Genomic DNA, 21,987 nt, shown 5'->3' with positions numbered 1-21,987 from the left:
AATCCCTAGAGACACTGTAACTGCCAGAGAAGGAAGGGAGTGAGCAAGCAGGGGATTGGGATGAGGGTACTAGGATTGACTTAGTATCTTCAGCTTTCATTAGGAATGCCACATGGATGATTGTACAGTCGTTTCCTAAGGCATCCAACAACTGGATGCTGGAGTTGGAATCTCAGGGGTGTGGCCTGCTCATATATGGGCAGGCACAAAAGCTGCTGCCTCCTCCTTGTTGAGAGATTGCTTAGGAACATAGTATGTTACCTAATGAAGATCATGTTTAAGAAGAGTATTAAGAGTTGTGGTAAGGTCTCCTAAGTCTGGGAAGTTTATCCTGTGATGTTTTCTGACTGTCTGATAGTCTATCAGTTCTCAGCATCAGTCCAGGCTTAAGAGACAGTTTAATAATCTTAGCCTTCAATCTGTTAATGGTTTTCTCATATCTGGTAGGCTGTAGGGGAACTACACTACACAAATAGTCCTTCCCCAAGCCTCCATGAAGCTCATTTAGCATACCATTGCTGCTGTGTGAAGCTCCCCAGCTCCTGAACCAGGGTGACAGAGTCAGAGGCCCTGACCTCAGTGAATGTGCTTTGTGTTCCCTCCTTTGGTAACAAGTAGGGTGGGTACCTCCTTAGTTGAGGGCCAACTTGCAATTTATCCATTAACTCTTCAGGAATTGAAATCAATGATTTCCCAGGAATGCTTTTTCCTTGTTTTGGGATTCCCTGTCTCCCACCCCCTTTATCTTTCCTCATTCATTTTGATTTGAAGAATCAAAGTGGTATAATCTTCAAAACCCTATGGATTAGACCAAGGAGATAGGTGAGAAACCGAGGATTCATCTCTATGCTTGTGGATTGGAGGTCAATGGGATCACTTAGTGTTTCCCTCTGAAAACCCAGGCCTAAGTGGGAACAGAGAAGAACATGGAGAAAATGGGTCTGGAAAGAGATGACAGAGGCTATTTACTAAAACTTCCTTTTTTTCTGTCCTTAGGGGTCCTCTGAGGACACTTTATGTGTGACAGAGTGGCCCAGGGCATTGCCAGTTATCGCTTGTGTCCTTAAACATCTCCTGGGGTATTCATTACAATCTCCAGTTTAATACCTTGGATTCAGAAAACAATGAAACTCCTTCAACAATCCTCTAATGTCAAAGCTGTGTCGTGGCCCAGTGTGCAGCATACTTGGTACAGTTATTTGAGTCTTAATAAGGAAATATATTTGCAGGAAAGAAATGACATCGCTTCCTTTCATGGGTGTAGAGCTTAAAATGTTCTCGTATACTTCCTTCTCCTTTCCCATTTTTTGTCTCATGGTTTCTCTCTTCAGATACTCTCATAAAGCTTGGGCACCATCCCTGTGCACTGACCCCATCATAAGAGCACACACAAAGGCCAGGACTGTCACTCCTGGAAAGTCCTGCCTTTGTCTGAGAAGGATGCCTTCTTTCTTTCTAAATTTTTCTTCATATTTAACAGGCTACCAAGGGTGAGAAAGATCAAAAGCCTTTACCTCCCAGTCTCCCTTATGCCTCTAAGTAATGTCTGTGGTCCTGGGAAGTCCACTGTTCTCTGAGACTCCTCCCAGGTCCCCTGGTCCAACTCCAGCAAGGCCTCTCTACCATGCTGCCATCTCCTCTTAGAACTGTAGCCACCTCTCTTCGCCTTGCCCAAAGGGACTCAGGAGATGACTCAGGACAGCCCCAGTATGCAGATCAGAAACTTTAGAAAAGGGTCAAAATATTGAACATCTAAGCCGGTATGTAGACTCACTTCCTTTGCAGCAGGGCCAGGTCAGCACCTCTCATATTATACCTTGGCTCAGAGCCCTGGTGTGAGATTAGAGTCATGAACAATCCCGTGAATAACTACTGTCCTAGTCACCTTGTGCATCTAGTAATGCAAGGCAGCCTTTTTTTTTTTAAAATTTTTAAAGTATTCCATTCATAGTGAACATTCTCAAGCCCCCATACTTCCCTAAAATCCCTGGACACTCTAGGCTTTCTTCACAAATTTCTCTCTCATGTTCATGTCTATGTGCTTAGTTTTGTAACACACTAAGGTTAACAATCACTATCTGTGCAATTGAGTTTGGCATCATTTAACTGTGAGTTTAGATCTATCCATTGGATCCTGGTTGACTCAATAGTGGATATTCAACTCAAGACAGTGATTTCTTCCTCCCATTCGAGAATCTATCAATAGTCAATATTTCAAGACATAGCAAGTGGGACACTGCAAGTCCCTCCCCCTTCCTTGACGAGTTGTTGATTCAGATAGTCTTTAGTGGGCCCAGTGCTGGGAACTACAGTTGGCATGAACCGATGGTTGTCACAACTGTATCCAGTCTAGAGAATGGAGTTTTGTAGCCCTTCCCCTGGCCTTCCAGCTCTTACACACTTCCCACACACTTCTCACCTTAGTGTTCCTGAGCCTTAGAAGGGGTGGACTAAGTGACTTGATTAGGGGTGGACCCACAACTACCACTTATTTGTGCATCCTGGGCCCCAGTGCTTCTCTGCATTCACCCCACTGTTCATCAGAAGGAGAGGGATCTCTGAGTAAGGCTGGGATCCACTTTTATCTATGGTGAATAGCATAGTTTTTGGAAGGCAGTTTAATACTCCATAAGTTTACTTCCTTGAATGTTATTAGCCAGGCTTATAGTACCAAGCATTGATCAATCCCCTGCACTACCATGGTGTGTGTCTTGAATCTGATCACAGGCAGTTGGTTACCATCAAAATGGAGAAGCTGATATTTCACATGTGAGCACATCTGATTTTGTTATACTTTGTATATTGGTGAATTCTTCCCTTCAAACTACACCCTCATCTTTCAACTCCTTTGCCTCTCTTACTGCCTAAATCTTTCTACTTCTCTATTCCCTTTCTTTACTACCAATTTTATTATTTGTCCTCCTTGAAGGTAATTTCCAGTGTCTCTTTTGCTTTTTCCTGGCTTCCACATTTACTCCATTTTAGACATACAAAACCTTAGATTCCATTAACTAGGAAGCTCATATGAGAAATAATATGTAGGTTTTGTACTTGGAGTCCTGGGCTATCTCACCCAGAAAAAATAAAATTCCCATTCCATCCATTTTCCTGAAAATCTGCTTCTTCTTATTTGTGGCACATCCTTACTATCTGTTCCCCAGCTGATGGGCAGCTGGGCTGCTTCCCTTTCTTAGTTACTGTGAATATAGCAGCAGTGAACACAGGCGTGGAGACACCCATGTCATAGATTATAGAGTCCTTTTGATAAGTGATCAGGAGTGGCTTAGCTGCAACTGTGGTAGTCTTATATTTTGGAATGGAGTGTTGTTATTGTTAATGGTGGTGGAGTTTTTTGAGAAACTTCCAGACTGATTTCCAATTTAGCTGCACCTAGTTTACATTTCAAAGAACACTGTAATAGGCTCCCCTTTCTGTACATCCGTGCTAGTATTTGATGTTATCATTCTTGATGGTGGCCATTTACTGCAGTAAAATGAATCTTTTTTTGCATATTTCTTCTGTGATGAAGTTTATAGATGACCACATCATATAACAATATCAAAAGTTTGGGCAACCTGATTATAGCATCTATATCTATATTTTTTCAGATTTTTCTTTTTTTTTCTAAATTCTTTGTTTACATTCCAAAACGCTTTCCCTTTTCCCAGTTCCCCCTTCCCCACATGTCCCATAAGCCTTCTCTACACCCATACTCCAATCACTTCCCTTCTTTTTCTCTGTCCTGGTACTCCTCTACAATGCTGGATCAGGCCTTTCCAGGATCAGGGTCCTCTCCTTACTTCTTCATGGGAGTCATTTGATATGCTACTTGTGTCTTGGGTATTCAGAGCTTCTGGGCTAGTTAATATCCACTTATCAGTGATTGCATTCCATGTATATTCTTTTGTGATTGGGTTACCTCACTTATGATAATATTTTCCAGTTCTAACCATTTGCCTCCAAATTTCATGAATTCATTGTTTTTAATTGCTGAGTAATATTCCATTGTGTAAATATACCACATTTTCTGTATCCATTCCTCCACTGAGGGACATCTGGGTTCTTTCCAGCTTCTGGCTATTATAAATAAGGCTGCTACGAACAAAGTGGAGCATGTGTCCTTATTACATTCTGGGGAATCCTCTGGGTATATGCCCAGGAGTGGTATAGCAGGGTCCTCCGGTAGTGTCACGTTCAGTTTTCTGAGGAACCGCCAGACTGATTTGCAGAGTGGTTGTACCTTCTTGCAGTCCCACCAGCAGTGGAAGAGTGTTCCTCTTTCTTCACATCCTCGCCAACACCTGTTGTCTCCTGAGTTTTTAACCTTAGCCATTCTGACTGGTGTGATGAGGTGAAATCTTAGGGTTGTTTTGATTTGCATTTCCCTAATGACTACTGATGTTGAGCATTTCTTAAGGTGCTTCTCAGCCATCCAAATTTCTTCAGGTGAAAATTCTTTGTTTAGATCTGCACCCCATTTTTAATAGGGTTATTTGGTTCCCTGGGGTCTAACTTCTTGAGTTCCTTGTATATATTGGATATTAGCCCTCTATCGGATGTAGGGTTGGTGAAGATCTTTTCTAAATTTGTTGGTTGCTGTTTTGGCCTTTTGATAGTGTCCTTTGCCTTATAGAAACTTTGTAATTTTATGAGGTCCCATTTGTCAATTCTTGATCTTAGAGCATAAGCTATTGGTGTTCTGTTCAGGAACTTTTCCCCTGTGCCCATGTCCTCAAGGGTTTTCCCCAGTTTCCTTTCTATTAGTTTCAGTGTGTCTGGTATTATGTGAAGGTCCTTGATCCACTTGGAGTTGAGCTTAGTACAAGGAGATAAGAATGGATCAATTCGCAATCTTCTGCATGCTGACCTCCAGTTGAACCAGCACCATTTGTTGAAAAGGCTATCTTTTTTCCACTGGATGTTTTCTGCTCCTTTGTCAAAGATCAAGTGACCATAGCTGTGTGGATTCATTTCTGGGTCTTCAATTCTATTCCATTGGTCTACTTGTCTGTTGCTGTGCCAGTACTATGCAGTTTTTTAACACTATTGCTCTATAGTATTGCTTGAGGTCTGGGATATTGATTCCCCCAGAAGTTCTTTTACTGTTGAGAATAGTTTTAGCTATCCTGGGTTTTTTGTTATTCCAGATGAATTTGAGAATTGCTTTTTCTAACTCTCAGAAGAACTGAGTTGGGATTTTGATGGGGATTGCATTGAATCTGTATATTGCTTTTGGCAAGATGGCCAATTTAACTATATTAATCCTGTCAATCCAAGAGCATGGCAGATTTTTCCACTTTCTGAGGTCTTCTTCGATTTCCTTCTTCAGAGACCTAAAGTTTTTCTCATACAGATCTTTTATATGTTTGGTTAGAGGCACACCAAGATACTTCATATTGTTTGCAGCTATTGTGAAGGGTGTCATTTCCCTAACTTCTTTCTCAGCCTGTTTATCCTTTGAGTATAGGAAGGCTACTGATTTGCTTGAATTGATTTTATAACCAGCCACTTTGCTGAAGTTTTTTTATAAGCTGTAGAAGTTCTCTGGTGTAGTTTTTTTTGGGTCACTTAAGTATACTATCATATCATCTGCAAATAGTGATAATTTGATTTCTTCCTTTCCAATTTGTATCCCCTTGACCTCCTTATGTTGTCTAATTGCTCTAGCGAGAACTTCAAGTGCTATATTGAAAAGATATGGAGAGAGAGGGCAGCCTTGTCTAGTCCCTGATTTTAGTAGGATTGCTTCAGTTTTCTCTCCATTTAGTTTGATGTTGGCTACCGGTTTGCTGTATATTGCTTTAACTATGTTTAGGTATGGGCCTTGAATTCCTGTTCTTTCCAAGACTTTCAGCATGAAAGGATGCTGAATTTTGTCAAATGCTTTTTCAGCATCTAATGAAATGTTCATGTGGTTTTTTTCTTTGAGTTTGTTTATGTAGTGGATTGCATTGATGGATTTCCTTATATTGAACCATCCCTGCATCCCTGGGATGAAGCCTACTTGATCATGGTCGATGATCGTTTTGATGTGTTCTTGGATTTGGTTGGCAAGAATTTTATTTAGTATTTTTGCATCAATATTCATAAGGGAAATTGGCCTGAAGTTCTCTTTCTTTGTTGGATCTTTGTGTGGTTTTGGTATTAGTGTAATTGTGGCTTCGTCTGGATTTCCCTTGTGACTAAGGATGCTGAAGACTTTCATAGTGTTTCTTTCTAGCTCTTTAAGTTCATTGTCTTGAGAGCTTTTTGTTTGGTTCTATTGTGGCATTTTTTTATCCTGTTTTTCTTTATTTTTATTCTCTTTTACCTTTGTGAATTTCATTGAGAATTTATGTCGTATACAGTACAATCATATATACTCCCCATTCCCCCATCTAACTCCCATCATGTACTGCTTGATAAAGCCCTTCTCAGCTTTATGACATAGAAGACAGAGAAGAACTCCAGGCCAAAGTCATGGGTAATGTTCACAATAAACTCACATAAGAAAAATTCCCAAAGACAAAAAAGAGCTAGTCATTCAAGTACACAGGCTTGAGGAATACCAAAGAAGAGGAAATTTGCATGATGTATTATGGTCAAAAAGGTGAAACTAAAATGGCTAAAGAAAGCTCCCTAAAATGTTCAATAGAGACAGGCTAAGTCACAATATGGGCAGAGACATCAAACTAATAGCTAATTGCTTGGTGTAGACATTTAAAGCCAGAAGAGATTTCTTCTTGTAACCCAGAAGCCTAATTAGTGCTACTCATATATATTTGTGTGCATCTCCATTCACTGGAGGAGGGGTTCTCAACCTTCCTAACGTTGTAATTCTTTATGTTGTAATACTCATGTTGTGGTGACCCAAAACTATAACATTATTTCATTTCTAGTCCATAACTGTAGCTTTGCTATGGTTATAAATCATAACATAAATATCTGATATGCAGGATTCTGATCTGTGCACTTGTGAAAGCCATTTTACCCCTAGAGGGGCCAGGACCCCCAGGTTGAGAACCTATGCGGTGGAGTATGGGAAACTTCCCAGTGGCCATCAGTGATTATGCCCCTCCCAGAAAACATCTATTGCCCATAGCTCTTTGGAGGTCACCTATCACATCTCAGGCACAGAAGGCTACCCTTAATAGTTAATCATTGCTAGGAATAGATTACTTAAGATATGCTTAACATGGTTTCTCAGGCTCAGATGAGTTCTCACACCCAGAGAAGATCTTTGCTTGCTATTGCTGATCTCTAGTTCCTTACCACAGTGCTACTCTGAAATCTGTATTTTTCCCCAGAGATCTAAGCCCAGACTACTTTCAATTTCACATCGCATTTCTCTTCTACTTGGGTGAAATTTCCTATCCTATCATGATCCCAGCCTGCCCTGCTTCTGGTAAAATGTCACAATCCTCTTTTAAGCCCAGTTCCACCACTCCATAAAATTGATATGGGCCTATACCAGACTTTGATGTGGAAGAAAACCTTGTCTTAGCCCAAATTCCAAGCCAGGGCTTTATCCTTTGAGATACTCAGGAGTCCAGTCAAATGTCACCTTGGGATTCCAGCCTAGTGGGATAAAATCTCACCAAATACCAGACAATGGTCTAAATTTAAATGCTCACTTCCTGTCTGAAAAATACAAACAATGTGGAAAAACCTATAAAATGTGCCTATCTACTAAAAAACCAGTTTCATAGCAATGTTCCTTAAGGAGTAAAATGCAGATGAAATCCAACGCACAGAACTCTGAGAGTCTATGAAAAGATGACACTTAAAAATCATGTGTAAGTACTAATTCAGATTCTTATACGACACAAAAGTATACTAAAATTGAGAATGAGATAATAACTTTTGGTGATTACAATCCATTAGAATAGTACTGACTTCTCAAAGCCAGAAGGCCTAGATAGATGTTCTACAATATCTAAGAGACCACAGATGCAAATCCTGACTATTATACCCAGCAAAACTATCTATAATAATTGATGGAAAAAGAAAAATATATGTCATGATAAAAATAAAACTAAGCAGTTTCTATCTACCAATCCAGCTTTAGGGAAGGCACTAGAAGGAAAATCTGATCTGAAGGGATCAACTCCACTCAAGAAAAATCAAGGAAGAATAAACAATGCTAAACTAGTAAGTCACAGGCATCATGGCATATGTTGTGTGGGTCACACATAAAATAACAGAATAACTGGAATCAACAAACACTGTTCATTGAAAGCTGTCCAATAATGATGATCTCAATTCCCAATAAAAAGATACAGACTAACAAAATGGATGAGAAATCAGGCTCCATCCTATGGCTGCATCTAAAATATATGCATCAACATCATGAGAAGACACCACCTTAGGTTAAAGGGGTAGAGAAGCAAAGGATTCAAGAAGCAAACAGATGTAGCTATTTTAATATATGTCAAAACAAACTTCAAATAAAAACTGATCAGAAGAGATAGGTCAGAATACTACATACCCATTAAAAAATCCACTGAGAGGACATCTCAGTTCTAAACATCTATGCACCAAACACAAGGATACCCACGTTCATAAAAAAAAAAAAAAAACAAAAAAAAAAACCTCTTCCTAAGCTAAACTTACAATGGTTCTCACACAGTGATGGTGTATCACTTCAGTATCCCCCATTTCTATCAGACAGGTCATCAAGACAAAAACTAAAGCAAGAAAGGTTGGAGTTAATGTCATAAATTAAATAGACGTAGCAGACATCTATAGAACATTCTATCCAAACACTAGAGAATGTCCTTACTTTTCTGTAACCCATGGAACATCATTTCTACAAGAAAAACTTTTTTGGATGGTTGTGTTGATACATGATAAAAGCAGGAATGTGGGGCTCAGATGAGATCTCACACCCAGAAAAGATCTTTATTTGTTATTGCTGACCTCTGATTTCTTACCACAGTGCTAGCTATCCTGAACCCTGTATTTTCCCCCAGAAGTCTAAAGCCAATCCACCCACTAGATTCTTGGGTGTACTGCACATAGCTAACTTTCCACTGTAAAGTATAATTCTCAATATGGGGAAGGGTTTTAGATAAGCTTTGTTTCTACACAGACTAGGACCTCCATTTCCCAAGCTTCGAGATGAGTTCTTGGTTTATCAGCCTTACCTGTGTTCTAATCCATAAAGTTATGAAGATTATAACCCTTTGCCTTTCCAAGTCCAAATGAGTGAGGAAAGCAAAAGAGGGCAGGGGACAGGCAATCCCAAAGCCACATCTGAGTACTCATTGATTGCTGATCCTGGGGAGGCAACTGGGAGTCCCTAGTGGGCCCTCCATTGAGGAGGAAGCTACTCTATTTGATACCACAGGAGGGAGTACAGAGCACACCCAGTGAGTCCAGGGTCTCTGACTCAGTCACACTGGTTTAGGACTGCACAGGTTCCACTGGCAGTAATGGTTTGCTGACTTAGCTTCATGGAAACATGTGACAATGTCTGTTGGTGCTAGTGTAGCTCCCACACAGCCTTCTAGATATGAGAAAACCATTAATAGATCGGAGGCTAAGATGTCTGATGAGGCCTGGGCTGATGTTGAGAACTAATAGACAAAGAGACAGATAGCATGATAGGACCATAAAAGAAGCATCCCAGACATATGTAAGAGATGTTACCCAATCCATGAAAGCTTCTCTTAAAGCTGATCATCATTGGCTAACATATTATGATCCTAAGCAACCTCTCAACAAGTTGTCAGCAGCTTTTGAGCCTGTCCATATGTGAGCAGAGCACATCCCTGTGATTTCCCCTGCAGCCTCTGCTTTATGGGTGTCTCAGGGAAAGACTGTGCCATTGTCCATGTGGCATTCCTTATGAAAGTTGAAGATAACTCACCAAGTTCATCCTACTCCCCTCCTTCCAATCCCCTGCCTGCTCTCTGCCTTCCTTCTACAGCAGTTTTAGTGTCTCAAGGGATTGATGCACCTTTTCCTGTTATGATGGCTGTTTAGTTTTCCTTTGAAGAGCAAGATTTCCAAGAGGCTAGGGGTGAGGATCACTGCTATGTCCAAACAAACTAGGGCCCCCATGCTATGGGATTAAAACTGAAGTCCTCCATTCATCACCCCACCATGTGGTCTTCTGCACATGCAATGTAAAATACAGAATGAAAGAAGTTTGAGGGCAAAGGGGAGGCATGATAATGCTTTAAGTTATGATAATGCTTTAACTCCTGCAAGAAATTTCTAAAAACAAACATTTTAAACTTAAATAATTGTCTCTTGACAAGATGAAGATGAAGATGTCTCTGGTTATTTCTTTATAATTGCACAGGCATCTATAATCGACCAAAAGAAACAGGGAGCCAATAAATATAATTTTGGTTTGGACATGTTACTATGGTAACAGATTAGGTGGTCTTTTCCTAGAAGATTGAAGATGTTTTTATTTGGAGTTTGAAATTCTGTACATCACTGTCTTCCATGATACCATCAGTAGCATATTCTTATTCCAAACACCCACTCTCAAGTTGGATGCTACTTAGGGAGCCATCCTGTGTGATCATTTTTGTCTCAGTCAATTTTCCTTCCAAATACCCAGGGAAAAATTTCCCTCTTATTTAGATATGGATGAGTCAGCTGCAACAACCTGACTTAGGAAGAGAAAATTGCACTTATGAAAGATTACTAACCATGGATACTTCTCTAAAGTCAATGCTCTTACATTTTTCTACTTTGAGAGAAGTGTGTCTTCCCAATGTATCTCCAGTATGTGCTATCTCCTGCACTCTAAATCCAATAAACATGATACCATCAGTGTGACATGATTGGGATCCCTGCAATAGATGTTACTGCCCCTAATGATGCATGTCGACACATTCCTTAGATTGATACCTAAAAGAGATGTGTCATTTGCACCAACAATAAAACAATAAAACTATACCAAGAGCAACTTTGGCTAGAGTCAGTACTCAGTTAAGTTTATAATATTCCACTGTAGTTCTCCAAGATACAAATAGATATTCTGTAGGTAGATGTAGCAGAGATCACCTCATCTGCAACATTCAATAATGCATTATTTGCATTGACTCTGGAGAACTCCACATATACCAAGGCTGTGGCTTACTTTTTGGTAAAAGAAGACAGTTGTGAAGTTTTGCACTAGTTTCTGTCATAATGTCACTTCCTGAATCAGGTGATGACGCCAATTGTTAGCTATGTCTGTCCTACCTCCTCATTCATGAGTTGCAATATGAGACTGTTCATTTGGTACCATGAGTGTAGACCATCTCAAGGCCAGGTGCTTCTAACTGGGGATGCATAGAATAATTTATGGTCTTTTCAAAGTATTATCAGGTCAGGTCTAATGCACAGTAATCAAAACATTAACATATGTTTTTCTCTAATTCATATCTCTCTGCTCAGACAGCCCCTTATACCTCTGAGGAAGCAAAGGAAGGAAATATAGAAGGATAGAGTCGGCACCAGACCTCTCCTCAAGAACACCCAGTCTCTACCAAGCAGAGAGGTCTGCATTATCTGGTCCAAGCCTGGGAACTAGCTGAGGCATCCTGGGACAGTCAATACTTCTTTTTACCAGACCTAGAATTTTTCTGCAAAGCTCCATGATTCTAGATCAAGTGCCATTATGTGGTTCTTTGAGATACACAGTCTTTGAGTCTGAACACATGCTTCTTTGACTTCCTACATTACTCTAGCTGCACAATATCTTTTTCTCTGAAATTCATCACAATAGTTTTTATCTGCAAAAGAAGTTTTCATTCTTATTTTGAACCAAAAATAATGTCCAAACGGCTCATTTTCACTGACCATGTTCTTGAGTACTGAGACCCAAGGATCCAGCCTTTCTCTGTACACTATGACTTGTTGGTTACCCGAAGTCTTGTCTTGCATTGCAGATTCCCAGGACCTTTTATTCTGTGATATCCTGAAAGTCCATTGGGTTCTCCCTAAATGGTATTACCATGTCAACATAGAGACTGTTATTATGAGCAAATCATGGCATTCACTTACAGCAGCAGCTGTTCTCTACCTGTGGGTCAGAAGTGTCAAATATCAAATATCCTGCACATTACATATTTTAGATTAAAATTTATAAAACTGTAGCAAAATTATACTTATGAAGTGTCAATGAAATAATTTTGTGGCTGGGATCACCACAATATGAGGAACCTTTTCAAAGAATCACATCATTAGTAAGGTGGAGAAGTATCGATTAATTAAGGTCTTGGTCACGCCCTACATGCTGGGTATTCCACACACTCTCTCCACACCTTCCTCCCTCAGCCACATCCTATCATCTCCTATTTACTTGAATAAAGATGAGATGCCCTTACACTGATCAACACAGGCAATGGCCTCAGGCTGAACCAACCCAACACCAGTTTTTGTGAATAAAATAAACTCCCTCTCCCCCATATGTTCATACACTACAGATGCCAGCTTTTGTGCAACAGAGACAGAGGTGAGACTTTACACATATACAGCATGGGTCTCAAAGCTGATAATAACCCCTGGATTCTTACAAGAACAGTTCCAGGATCCCTCACCAAGGTCTCCCTCCATTTGTGTTCCTGACCTTCCTCCTGGGAGTCACTTTGAAGGGTGCAGTTACCCCTCATCATGGGATGCAGGAGTCTCAGAATCAGGCCACAGAATCAACCCTCCCCGAGAGCAGAATCACGAGAATTTCTGATAAGGAAACCACACCAGACCTGTGGTTCCCAGCTCTACCTTTCTCTCACGCTGGAGCTATAAAAGCAGGAACCAGAACAGGAACACACCAGAAGCTCACCCAGGCTGCACCACTGGCAAAATGCAGGCCTTACTGTTCCTGGTTGCACTTCTCTTGCCTTCTGGAGCTGGAGCTGGTGAGTTTGTCTTCACCTCCCTAACCTCTGAGATTTCAGAAACCGCCCTTAATCTGTTAGCTTTGGTAACAGAGACCCTAACATGAGGCAGGATCCTAAACTAACATAGTCCAGGGGAAATCTGTAGGTCAAGGAAGAATGAAAAACTAATTCCCCTTTAGAAAGTTTTGTCAAGTTATTCTCTGCTCTGATAGGCAGCTCTTCTCTGGCCTTCCCTTAGTGTTGATAAAGACAGAATGTGACTGTGGAGAAATGTCTAATGAATTGGAAAGTCAGAAACATGAATGGGTATTGTGTTCTGAATGAAGGATGATGGTGGACAGGGAGAACTAGTGAGAAAAATAGACCAAAGGGCATGTGGAGGGACCTGAGCCCCATGGGAGGTTGGGTGGGCTTGGAGCAATCACTCAACTTTACCCCATCTTCCCTTGCAAGTGTTGTTTTGGGGTGTTGCACAAGTATGTCACTAGCGACTGGGGGTTCTTTGTTCTAGAGGAGATTATTGGTGGTGTTGAGGCTAAACCACACTCCCGCCCTTACATGGCCAAACTGGAGATCGACACTGAAGAAGGTCCTAAGAGATGTGGTGGCTTTCTCATCACCCACCAATTTGTGTTGACTGCTGCACACTGTAGAGGAAGGTAAGAGGTTTCTCTTCCTGTCAGGAAATGCAGGAGCCAGAGTCACAGAGCAGGAGAACTCTAGGAAGGCTCTGATCCTTCCTGATCTCCAGATGGGCTCTCCTTACACCAAGAGGACAAAGGGAGCACAAGGCCACTCCCTGGACCACCCCATGTGTGGTCTCAATTTTCAGAGGTCAGAGCTTTAAGCAGGGCTCTAGTCGGGATGAAAACTACAGCTCTTGTCTTGTCCTGGTGTCACCAGAGCTCAGATATGCGCTGGCGTGTAATTCAATGTAGAGTGCCCATTGGCCATATGCAAGGCTTGGGTTCAATCCAAATACTTGGTATGAAGTGTGGGGAGAGTTCTCAGTCCTGTGTTTCCCTTAGCCGCATCCTCTGGGAAGGCTGCGGTTCTGGGAGCTCCATCTCTAGTCTCTTTCACACTGTACTGGGCAGAAAGTAGACCCTGGTGCCCTTCTCCTGGGAAGGAGTCCTCTCCTTAGAGCACCTCTTTCCACTGCTTCTTTTATTTTTCAACAGAGAAATCACTGTCATCCTTGGAGCTCATAATGTGAGCAAGAGAGAATCGACACAGCAGAAAATAAAAGTAGAAAAACAAATCAATTACACAAAGTTCGAGTCCTCTTCCAACCTCAGTGACATCATGTTACTGAAGGTGAAGTTATTTTTCTTGCCCACTTAAGTCACCCATCCTTAACTCTCCTCCTGCTTCAGGACTTCAAAATCTTTCCTATTCAAATCATTTCTTCAGAACCCACTCCTGAATTTCAAGGGGGATTGGCCCCTTGTCCAAGCATCTTTCTCTTGTTTGACATCTCTTCATTCCTTTCCCCAACAGCTTCAAAAGAAAGCACAGTTGACTCGTGCTGTGGATGTAATTCCCCTGCCTAGTTCCTCTGACTTTATCAAGCCTGGGAAGATGTGCTGGGCAGCTGGATGGGGGAGAACTGGAGTGAATGAAGCTCTATCAGATACCCTGAGAGAGGTTGAACTGAAGATCATGGATAAAAAGGCCTGTAAATACTATCGGCATTATGACAACAGTATCCACGTCTGTGTGGGCAGTCCCACAACATTAAAATCAGTATACAAGGTGAGTACACACCTGCTGTTCCTCCCCTCATTAGGCTACAGCATCAGAAGAAGAAGTGTGTCCAACAGGTCTCCACAGCAGTGACTAATGTCTGTGTTCCTAGGCTTCTAGCCCTGACACTCTGGGAAGTGAAATTCTCCCTCTCTGTCTCATCTCCCTGTGCCCAAGCCCTTCCTGTAACCTTCCCATGAGGCTTCAGGAGAGAAAGGAAGGGAGTAAAGGGAGAAATCTTAGCATTGGGCCAGGCCAGAGGCGGGGAAGTCAGGCATTAAATCCCTAATTTATGAATAATACTGAAACAGGACTTACTTTAATCTGGGAGTAGCTTTGATGGTGGGTTTCATGTTGGGGGAAAGCAATCTATGCTTATAATCTGATTTTCCTCACCTACAGGGAGACTCTGGGGGACCTCTAGTGTGTGCTGGAGTGGCCCATGGCATTGTATCTTATGGGGATCAAGATGCAAAGCACCCTGCAGTCTTCACCCGAATCTCCTCATATGTGCCCTGGATTTATACTGTCTTAAAGGGCAAGTAGCTGAAAAGTCTTACCTTCCTGAGTCAGACTCTCCCAGCCTGAGCTCATGTCGTGCCCCTTTAGTTTAATACAACCTGTCCCCAGCCTGTCCTTTTCCTGTCCCTAGCCTGTCCTCAGTCTTTCCCAGCCTATCTGCAAGACAATCTAAAAAATACACAAGTCTGTGATGATGGATTGTTTCCTGTAATGCACCTAAATAAAGGCATAACCTCTTGTACCTGTGTGACTCCTGGCTGTTTCTCAAAACACACAGCTCCTCAAAAGCGCAATGAAGAACTGATGTGAGCTGCTCTCTTGCCATGTTAACAATCTGGACTCCTGACTTCCTGGCACAGGTGTGACACTGTGGATGACTGATATTATCTAACATGCATGGTGGATACAGTAAGGTTTCATATGCAGAGTAGTGAGCACTGTTCTGTTCTTCCCTCCACTGTCCTGTCTTCTCATTTTCTCCCTCCTTGTCTCTCAGCTCTTCTCCCCAAAACCCCACACCACAGCCATTGTATCTTTCCACACATCATAGGAAATTCCATGTCTAGGTCAGACATGGCTGTTGATAGCTTGTGTCCTCAACACTCACGCTGCCATCTTCATCATCCTCTCAGTGCTGCACCTGCACAGAGGAGAGCCTGCCCGCAGAAGTCCTTGGACCATGACTGTGGCTGCAGAAGTCACCACAGGAGAGCATCAGCACTTTCTGGAGTGAAACACAGGGCAGATCCAGGCATCACTGGGAAGAGACCCTCCAGTACTTAGCATGAAGCAGTACTTCCCATGTCGGGTCTAGACCTGCTTCTTTGTCACCCAAATGTAACAGCCCTTCAGAAGAATGTCAGGGTTAGGTGAACTTCTAAGTGGCCTGCTCTCCTTTTACAAGCCAAAGTCCCATTGTCTTTAGTCAAGGGAAAGGACACATTATCTGCAGGGTACAGTGGATTCTGAAGTGGAAGAGACCACACACGAAGTCTGCTATGCCCCCAAGGAGACCTAAAATGATAAATGCGGCCCTCTTGCTGCTCTACCATGAATATTGCTGCGAGTAGCAGCCCCAGACCAGGTCCTCAGCGCCTTAGTCCTCCTCTCAGCATGTAAGACTCATGTATGGATTTCCAGCTTCAGCACTGTTCAGGCTGACTACCAACTCACAATCCTTTTACCTCAGCCTCCCTAGAGATACAAGCATGCTCCACAGCCCTGGACTTACACAAAAATCTCAAAATATGAAACACAAAGTAGAGACATAATTGTGTCTTTTTTTAACTTTTTTTATTCAATATATTTTTTATTTACATTTCAAATGATTTCCCCTTTCCTAGCCCCCCCTCCCCGAAAGTCCCGTAAGCCCCCTTCTCTCCCCCTGTCTTCCCACCCACCCCTTCCCACTTCCCCGTTCTGGTTTTGCCGAATACTGCTTCACTGAGTCTTTCCAGAACAAGGGGCCACTCCTCCTTTCTTCTTGTACCTCATTTGATGTGTGGATTATGTTTTGGGTATTCCAGGTTTCTAGGTTAATATCCACTTATTAGTGAGTGCATACCATGATTCACCTTTTGAGTCTGGGTTACCTCACTTAGTATGATGTTCTCTAGCTCCATCCATTTGCCTAAGAATTTCATGAATTCGTTGTTTCTGATGGCTGAATAGTACTCCATTGTATAGATATACCACATTTTTTTGCATCCACTCTTCTGTTGAAGGATACCTGGGTTCTTTCCAGCATCTGGCAATTATAAATAGGGCTGCTATGAACATAGTAGAGCATGTATCCTCATTACATGGTGGGGAATCCTCTGGGTATATGCCCAGGAGTGGTATAGCAGGATCTTCTGGAAGTGAGGTACCCAGTTTTCGGAGGAACCGCCAGACTGATTTCCAGAGTGGCTGTACCAATTTGCAACCCCACCAGCAGTGGAGGAGTGTTCCTCTTTCTCCACACCCTCTCCAACACCTGCTGTCTCCTGAATTTTTAATCTTAGCCATTCTGACTGGTGTAAGGTGAAATCTCAGGGTTGTTTTGATTTGCATTTCCCTAATGACTAAAGAAGTTGAACATTTTTTAAGATGCTTCTCCGCCATCCGAAGTTCTTCAGGTGAGAATTCTTTGTTTAACTCTGTACCCCATTTTTAATAGGGTTGTTTGGTTTTCTGGAGTCTAATTTCTTGAGTTCTTTATATATATTGGATATTAGCCCTCTATCTGATGTAGGACTGGTGAAGATCTTTTCCCAATTTGTTGGTTGCCGATTTGTCCTCTTGATGGTGTCCTTTGCCTTACAGAAACTTTGTAATTTTATGAGGTCCCATTTGTCAATTCTTGCTCTTAGAGCATACGCTATTGGTGTTCTGTTCAGAAACTTTCTCCCTGTACCGATGTCCTCAAGGGTCTTCCCCAGTTTCTTTTCTTTTTCTTTTTTTTATTCGATATAATTTATTTACATTTCAAATGATTTCCCCTTTTCTAGCCCCCCACTCCCCGAAAGTCCCGTAAGCCCCCTTCTCTTCCCATGTCCTCCAACCCACCCCTTCCCACTTCCCCGTTCTGGTTTTGCCAAATACTGTTTCACCGAGTCTTTCCAGAACCAGGGGCCACTCTTCCTTTCTTCTTGTACCTCATTTGATGTGTGGATTATGTTTTGGGTATTCCAGTTTTCTAGGTTAATAACCACTTATTAGTGAGTGCATACCATGATTCACCTTTTGAGTCTGGGTTACCTCACTTAGTATGATGTTCTCTAGCTCCATCCATTTGCCTAAGAATTTCATGAATTCATTGTTTCTAATGGCTGAATAGTACTCCATTGTGTAGATATACCACATTTTTTGCATCCACTCTTCTGTTGAGGGATACCTGGGTTCTTTCCAGCATCTGGCAATTATAAATAGGGCTGCTATGAACATAGTAGAGCATGTATCCTTATTACATGGTGGGGAATCCTCTGGGTATATGCCCAGGAGTGGTATAGCAGGATCTTCTGGAAGTGAGATGCCCAGTTTTCGGAGGAACCGCCAGACTGATTTCCAGAGTGGTTGTACCAATTTGCAACCCCACCAGCAGTGGAGGAGTGTTCCTCTTTCTCCACACCCTCTCCAACACTTGCTGTCTCCTGAATTTTTAATCTTAGCCATTCTGACTGGTGTAAGATGAAATCTTAGGGTTGTTTTGATGTGCATTTCCCTAATGATTAATGAAGTTGAGCATTTTTTAAGATGCTTCTCTGCCATCCGAAGTTCTTCAGGTGAGAATTCCTTGTTTAACTCTGTACCCCATTTTTTAATACGGTTGTTCGGTTTTCTGGAGTCTAACTTCTTGAGTTCTTTATATATATTGGATATTAGCCCTCTATCTGATGTAGGATTGGTGAAGATCTTTTCCCAATTTGTTGGTTTCCGATTTGTCCTCTTGATGGTGTCCTTTGCCTTACAGAAACTTTGTAATTTTATGAGGTCCCATTTGTCAATTCTTGCTCTTAGAGCATACGCTATTGGTGTTCTGTTCAGAAATTTTCTCCCTGTACCGATGTCCTCAAGGGTCTTCCCCAGTTTCTTTTCTATTAGCTTCAGAGTGTCTGGCTTTATGTGGAGGTCCTTGATCCATTTGGATTTGAGCTTAGTACAAGGAGACAAGGATGGATCAATTCGCATTCTTCTGCATGCTGACCTCCAGTTGAACCAGCACCATTTGTTGAAAAGGCTATCTTTTTTCCATTGGATGTTTTCAGCCTCTTTGTCGAGGATCAAGTGGCCATAGGTGTGTGGGTTCATTTCTGTCTTCAATCCTGTTCCATTGATCCTCCTGCCTGTCACTGTACCAATACCATGCAGTTTTTAACACTATTGCTCTGTAGTATTGCTTGAGGTCAGGGATACTGATTCCCCCCAGACTTTCTTTTGTTGCGGAGAATAGGTTTAGCTATCCTGGGTTTTTTGTTATTCCAGATGAATTTGATAATTGCTCTTTCTAACTCTGTGAAGAATTGCGTTGGGATTTTGATGGGTATTGCATTGAATCTGTATATTGCTTTTGGCAAAATGGCCATTTTAACTATATTGATTCTACCGACCCATGAGCATGGGAGGTTTTCCCATTTTTTGAGGTCTTCTTCCATTTCCTTCTTCAGAGTCTTGAAGTTCTTGTCATAAAGATCTTTCACATGTTTTGGTAAGAGTCACCCCAAGATACTTTATACTGTTTGTGGCTATTGTAGGTACCTGAAGTCTGCGACACCATGCAAAGCAATGTATAGGTCCGTTGCCCAGGCAATGGCTGCCATCTACCCAGAATTCCATAGCCCACCTTCACCTGTAATTACGTCACCACCCCTATATAACCTAGCAGTGCTCCTTTCCGCTCTCTCTTTTCCTTCCCTTCTCACTCCCTTTCCTGCCGGCTACCCCTCCCTTCTTAAATAAACTCCACGTGGAACCATTTGGTCTAGCGTGCCTCATTGCGGTTCCCGGCTCCACCGCGGTCAGCGGCCCGGCGCCCGGGGTGCGTGCGTGTGTGCCGGCCAGCGGCAGCAGCTACAGAAGTCAATGCAGAAGCCAACAGACGCAGAAACCAACACTGGCCAGCCGACCTACGGAACCCTCCCTCCCGCCCGCGCTACTGGCCATGCTGCTGCTGCGCTGCCCGCCTCTCTGCGCTGCTGCGCTGCCCGCCTCTGCGCGCTGCTGCGCCGCCCGCCTCTCCGCTGCTGCTGCCCCGCTGCTGCTGCTGCTGCTACTGCCGCCGCCTAGGGCTCTGGACCGCGGCCGCTAGTGCGCTGCCTGCCCGGGGGAGCGGCCCGGCCCGATGCTAAACCAAATTGTTCCACGTTCCCGGATATCGGATTGCACTTCCTTACCAAACACCATTGGCCCAATAAGGTAAGGTCTTTCGGTTGGCTGGGCGGTTTCTTAAGCTCAGAAGAGACCTGGCCAGTTTCCTTCTAGAGCTAGACGCTGCCTGAGCTAACACTCGTTTTATGATGCTCTACCACGGGTGTTTTCCGTTCCAGAAGTAATCCTGAGTCTCTCCCATTGGCTTCCAGCCGTTATCTGAAAACCCTGGGCCCCAGGCAGGTTACTTTTTCCGGCTTTTTGCCCCAGCTCCCAGAAGCCCGCAGGACGGTCTGGACTCTCTGGCTTAGCTGCCGTTTTCTTTGTTATACACACACTCCGGGACGCCGATTGTGGTATAGCAAGCCCCCCCCACACCTGATGGGGAATAGAGCATCTTCGACAGTACCCCCAGGAAGCCCCCTCGGTTGCCTCCTGGAAAATCTCAAGTCTCTGAAACTAACGCACGATGTGAGGCGGTCAAAACTAATTAACCTCTGTAATAAGGTCTGGACTCAATATAAACTAGATAATAATTCCAAATGGCCACCTAATGGCACCCTAGATCCAATTATTTTAAGGGATCTTAATACATACTGTCAGCAATCCGGTAAATGGGACCAAATCTTCTACGTCCAAGCTTTTATCTATCTCCGGTCTAAGCCTTCTCTCTGCGCTGCTTGCACCCCATCTCAGCTCCTCCTAGCCATGAAACCTGCTCACCCTCCACTAGATGGTGTTACTTTCGACCCCGCTGACGAACCACCTCTGTCCACCCGCCACAGACATGTGGAGACTACAAGATCTCAACCTGCAGCCCCAGTTTCTTTCTCTCACCAGGTCTCGGAGTCTGTCTCCTCTCCCTCTGTGCCAGCAAAGGATCACCACAGACGCCCTGAACTGGTACCAACCTTTACCCCTCCTATTACACGTTCTAAGGCCACGGCCAAGCCCCCAAGCTCTTCTCCTCCAAAGACACCTGACCCAGCGCCAGTCCTTCCTCTGAGGGAAGTGGCTGGAATTGATGGTCTGGTTAGAGTACATGTTCCCTTCTCTTTGAGCGAACTTTCTCAAATAGAAAGCAGATTGGGTTCTTATACCTCTAACTCCTCTAACTTTATTAAAGAATTTCAGTACATTACTCAATCTTACAACTTGACTTTTCATGATGTCTATATGATTCTTACTAACAATTTACTTCCTGATGAACGCAGGCGAGTTTGGGAAGAGGCAAAAACGCATGCAGATGAAATTCACCAGACAGACAAAAGCTATCCAATTGGATCTGAGGCAGTGCCTGACCAAGACCCGCTATGGGATTATAATTCCTCGGCTGGTATTTTAGCCAGAGACAGGTTTGTTACATGCCTTCTAGCTGGTCTCAGAAAGGCAGCTTTAAAGCCAATAAATTTTGAAAAACTCCAAGAGGTTGTCCAGGAAAAACAGGAAAATCCATCTCAGTTTTTACAACGCCTCACGAAGGCTTTGTTGCAATTCACTAATCTAGATCCTGACAATCCAGAAGGTAAGCAACTCTTAATGACTTATTTCTTTTCCCAAAGCTATCCCGACATAAGAGCTAAACTTAGACGCTTGGAGAGAGGACCCCTGACTCCACAGGCGGAAGTCTTGGCGCTGGCCTTCAAGGTATACCATGAGAGAGATGAAAAAGCCCGAAAACAGAAGTACCACATGCTGGCAAAAGCTGTCCGACCAGCTCCAGCTATCGCCCCGGGCTCCGGGCCTTCCAAGGCTCAGGAACCATCAGCTCCCTGTTACAGGTGTGGTCAATCAGGTCACTGGGCAAGGACTTGCCCCAACCCCCGCAAGCCAAGGGGACCGTGTCCTAAATGTCATCGTGAGGGCCACTGGGCGGTCGACTGTCCCCATGTTACACAGAACAGAAGGCCATCCCTCTCAGAAACCCCTCCTACTGACCTCCTAGGCTTGGCTATGGATGAATGAAGGGGCCGGAGCTCCCTCAACCCGACCTCGCCCATCACTAGCAGGGAGCCCCGGGTAACTATCGTGGTATGTGGAAAGCCCA

General features: G+C 43.1%; 2 protein-coding genes across 3 annotated transcripts in view; both read left to right on the top strand.

The window, feature by feature from the left end:
* LOC127691501 (mast cell protease 4-like) overlaps window positions 1-21,987 on the top strand; it is a 135,761-nt gene that overhangs the window by 26,300 nt on the left and 87,474 nt on the right. The gene's annotated exons all lie outside the window — the stretch shown is intronic.
* LOC127691498 (mast cell protease 4-like) overlaps window positions 12,756-21,987 on the top strand; it is a 96,706-nt gene continuing 87,474 nt past the window's right edge. The window contains exons 1-5 of the mRNA XM_052191385.1: window positions 12,756-12,845; window positions 13,339-13,486; window positions 14,009-14,144; window positions 14,328-14,582; window positions 14,976-15,133. Coding sequence (XP_052047345.1) covers window positions 12,791-12,845; window positions 13,339-13,486; window positions 14,009-14,144; window positions 14,328-14,582; window positions 14,976-15,119 — 738 coding nt within the window. The 5' untranslated portion in view covers window positions 12,756-12,790 and the 3' untranslated portion in view covers window positions 15,120-15,133. The remainder of the gene's footprint in view (window positions 12,846-13,338; window positions 13,487-14,008; window positions 14,145-14,327; window positions 14,583-14,975; window positions 15,134-21,987) is intronic.

The sequence above is a fragment of the Apodemus sylvaticus genome, chromosome 8, assembly GCF_947179515.1.
Source record: "Apodemus sylvaticus chromosome 8, mApoSyl1.1, whole genome shotgun sequence".
Lineage (NCBI taxonomy): Eukaryota > Metazoa > Chordata > Mammalia > Rodentia > Muridae > Apodemus > Apodemus sylvaticus.
Note: the sequence above shows the minus strand (reverse complement) of the source record. Positions and strands in the feature narration are given on the sequence as shown.